At 42.6% G+C, this 4,202-nt stretch overlaps 1 protein-coding gene across 1 annotated transcript in view; it reads left to right on the top strand.

The window, feature by feature from the left end:
* The window catches only part of LOC118428614 (retinoid-inducible serine carboxypeptidase-like), a 22,376-nt gene that overhangs the window by 6,383 nt on the left and 11,791 nt on the right, over window positions 1-4,202 (top strand). Inside the window, exons 6-7 of the mRNA XM_035838719.1 lie at window positions 1,335-1,407; window positions 2,133-2,170. Of these exons, the coding sequence (XP_035694612.1) occupies window positions 1,335-1,407; window positions 2,133-2,170 (111 nt within the window). The remainder of the gene's footprint in view (window positions 1-1,334; window positions 1,408-2,132; window positions 2,171-4,202) is intronic.

Here is a 4,202-nt window from a genome sequence, read left to right as displayed (position 1 = left end):
GATGATGTATTGGGCAGCTTATTTTGTCTTGGGTTGATGTATTATTATTCCCTTTCTTGCCTTGGCTTGTCTTTTTCTGTAATGTGTTATGGGAAAATTGATATTGGCCTTCTACTTCTGTCATCGATTTACTTCTTTAAGTTCTACTTTGAGGTTACCCCCCAAATAGCCTCACATGGGGCAATGTAGGAGGAGAGTTGAGGTCCCGTGTTAGGGCGGGTTAGGGTTAATAGGCCGCCTGCCTGGCACGGAAGGACTTAATGGTGGGAGCAATTACCACCGTGGCAGGCAATAATTCCACTCCAGATTGGTTCGAGGAAAAAACGAAAACTTATAGGCGTCCGTGCGTGCGTAAATGGTCACAGTGGTGTATAAGATGGTTTATGTCATACCCGTGACGCGAAAACGTTCGATACGGGTGTTCCGGACCGGCTGATAACTTTCCGTACGGCCCGGGCTTATCACACGGGCTCCATTCGAATGAATCGAACTGTTTCGAGTGGGCCGAGTACGGCGGCATCGAAAGTTCGAATACCTGATTCGGATGTTGGAACATTACTGTTGCAACGCTTTTTTTTCGAGGGCAACAAATTTGTTCAACTTCTGGCGCATTTCGCATCAAAACAGTGGGTATGAGATAAGTAGCGGTCCCAGCCCTCCCGCGGGTCGGATCACCCTCTGCCCTCGGGCGATCCGACCCACGGTCGGGCTGGTACCTCGGGTGATATGGAATACACCGTGTTGTATTCTATATATGCCTACTAGCAAGGAAGATGTCTGGTAGGCAACAAAGCATCGTGTTGTGTAAAAGAAAACAGTTCTATATCCTATATTTGAACCTGGTGAAATCATTTTTGGTTAAAAAGGGTCCTCTTTAAAAATTTGCCTTTTTCCTAAATCATAACCTGCTGGACAGGCCCCATGGAAGCGTGGTGTGTGAGGACAAGCCGAGTGCTGCCCACCTTTGTCAGGGACCCCAGCAGCAGTAAAATCAAATAGTCTGGACACTACTCACTGGCGGATCCAGAAATTTGCTAAGGGGGGGGGGGGGGGGGGTTGGGTCAGGGGGCGCACCAAGACGCGGCCAAACTCTCGCACGGTTGCCCCCCTCTCTTTGGGGGGTTTGGGGGGCCTCCCCCAACAATTTTTTAAGATTTAGAGGCTCTCTGTTGCATTTTAGAGCCATCTATGAGCAAATTTGAGAAACGAACCAACACTGCTTTTTCGTCATATTTATGGCTGTCCAGTTCATGTTAGGGACATTTTTTAGCAACTATGACTGAAAGAACAAGGGACTAAGAGAACAATAAACAAAAGAAATTGTGTTGTTGCAGGCAGTGAAGCAGGGGGATGTAAAGTGTAACCTGAAGGGTGTGGCTCTGGGGGACTCCTGGATATCAGCCATGGGTGAGTGGGCCGTTACTTGTTTATCATCATCATCATCTTTCATCCTCTTGAGAGGTGGAGCAAACGAAGTTGGCCCTCCAAAACTGCCTGTCCTTCATCGCGGAAAGAAGACCTTTCCCCTCCAGTCCTGTTTCGTCCTCAATGAGCTTCTTGAGAGTTGAGCTTGGACGGCCGACTCTTCTCTTAGTGTCGGGGGACCACAACAATAGTCTACTTGTTTATAGGGCTAGAAAATGCTAGTTCAACTTTATCTGCAGGGTAAGGCCCAGAGACGTGTACTGTGGAGGGCAATCATCGGTGGCCTATGTTCCGCCCGGAACAAAGGGCCCAAGTAACAAGTAAGTAAGTAACCTATATTCGTTGTGTTTACCCACATGGTGTTAAGGGATATCAAGTCGACAGACGGTGGTTTCAAGTTGTAATATGTTCAAACTATTGTAGTTTGAGACTATCGACTGTCCGTCGATCTGATATCCCTAAATACATGTACTCATTTCTGAAAGCAACAGATATATATAGGTTATCCTGCGGATAAAGGTGAACTAGCATTATACCTAAAACGTAACATCAGGTAAAGGTACAGGTACAGATAGAGCTTTATTTACTGCTCCAGTATAGAACCTGAACTACTTGACAAGGTGACTTGTGGTCTTTGATGATGACAAAAACTTGAACAAACAAAAGACTGTTAAAAGCAATGATCTGTTGTCACTTGGTTGTTTCAGACTATGTGAATACCTGGGGACCTTACTTGAGAGCAACAGTGAGTACTTGATTACTTTTCAACTGTTTCTCTTCTTTAACTTAGAGTGTCAAACAGTCAGTGTGCACTTAAGTTAAAACTGGAAGAATAATTCCCCACAATTTAGGGCTGTCACATTTGTTGTAGACTAACATACAATTTGGAAGTGGAAGATAAAAGACATTAAGTGTTTATTTATTGGTTTGGCTGTTCAGCACGCACAGCCAGGGCTGCCCAACTAGCCTATGGCTATTACAAAGGGCTAGCCCTGCTGCAGACTTTTAGCTAGGATTTTAAAATAGGGAGTCCAAACGTATTGGTGAGTCGCAGTAAGTGACTATTGTAGGGGAGGGTCTTTTTAGCGAATGCCCACAAACGCCCACTCTAGAGAAGTCCGCGCTGCACGAATCTCATTTTTTTTGCTTGGAATATGTTCACGTTGTGCTCCCATGTATCAATCCTGAGTTTCAAGTCAATCCATCGACCCGAAGTGACATAAATCAAAGTTTTCGATTCTTGATGGTCTTTTTAGCGAACGCCCAGCAAAATGTCTTTTTAGCGAATGCCCACTATATCCACAAAAATATCAGCCGTCGCGCAACGACACCTAAACCTACCGCCACAAACATGTTCAAGATGGTGTCCCATTGATGTGTACGGAGTTTCCGTGCTTTACAAGCATTTTAAGTCCCTGTTTTTGGTCAAAACGTACGCCGCCGATACTGCCATACATTAACAATGGCAATTCAAAATGGCGGGCACTAGTCATGTGACCTCCTTGCGGGACTGTTCTATAAGTATCGCGGAAGGGACTGTTGTAGCATAGCTTATCATACAACCATTTTAGAGTGAATTCTGAACAAGATTTTCAATTCATAGTGCTATCATCTGACTGATATTTACAATGTGGTCCTTATTTCTGTGCTATAATTACCCAGGTTTGAGGAACTTAGTGCAAATATGGATATTGATTCTCCTCAGTGCCCAATAATGTACAAAAGGCTCAGACACATTAGTGTTATAAACCTGACTAGGGGCAGGTAACCAATACTAGAAAAACATAGCTATTCATTATTAACAATACTATTTACATTATAATAATAACTCTTCACCAAACTGGACTTTTCTTATCTTTATTTATCACAGAAACATTGCTAAAATGAGGATTTGATTAGATGAGTATCTGTTACAGTGTGTACAAACTTATTTCAAATACAAAATGTATTTCATTTCACTTCCTAAATATTTTTAAAGTACTGGAAGGGGTTAAGACATAAACAATATTAATTGCATTATTTGTGTGCAGAAAAATGTAACCACATGCTATTAATAGTCTAATAAAATGTTGGAACATGGCATGAGCGGGCTCCTCTTCTGAGTACAGAAAGGAAATGTTTTATAACATTTAGTTATGACGTAGAAAATTTCAATTGTAAAATGTACCTTTATTAACATTGACAAACAAATTGTTTTTCTCTTCTTACTAAATGACAACAATACAGGTAAGTAAGGTGTGTTTCTTTTATAACAGGCCAGGTAAGACGCCGTACAGGTAAGTAAGGTGTGTTTCCTTTTATAGCAGACCAGGTAAGACACCGTACAGGTGAGTAAGGTGTGTTTCCTTTTATAGCAGACCAGGTAAGACACCGTACAGGTAAGTAAGGTGTGTTTCCTTTTATAGCAGACCAGCTAAGACACCGTACAGGTGAGTAAGGTGTGTTTCCTTTTATAACAGGCCAGGTAAGACACCGTACAGGTAAGTAAGGTGTGTTTCCTTTTATAGCAGACCAGGTAAGACACCGTACAGGTGAGTAACATGTATTTCCTTTGATTACAGACCATGTAAGACACCATACAGGTGAGTAACGTGTATTTCCTTTGATTACAGACCAGGTAAGACACCGCACAGGTGAGTAAGGTGTGTTTCCTTTGCATTTAGACCAGATAGGGTGAGTAAAGCAACTTTGTTTTGCCTATATACCAGATAGGCCATTATACAGGTAAGTAAGGTGTCTTTCCTTCGCCTATATACCAGATAGGGCATTATACAGGT

The sequence above is a fragment of the Branchiostoma floridae genome, chromosome 13 (assembly GCF_000003815.2).
Source record: "Branchiostoma floridae strain S238N-H82 chromosome 13, Bfl_VNyyK, whole genome shotgun sequence".
NCBI classification, from domain to species: Eukaryota; Metazoa; Chordata; class Leptocardii; order Amphioxiformes; family Branchiostomatidae; genus Branchiostoma; species Branchiostoma floridae.
Note: the sequence above shows the minus strand (reverse complement) of the source record. Positions and strands in the feature narration are given on the sequence as shown.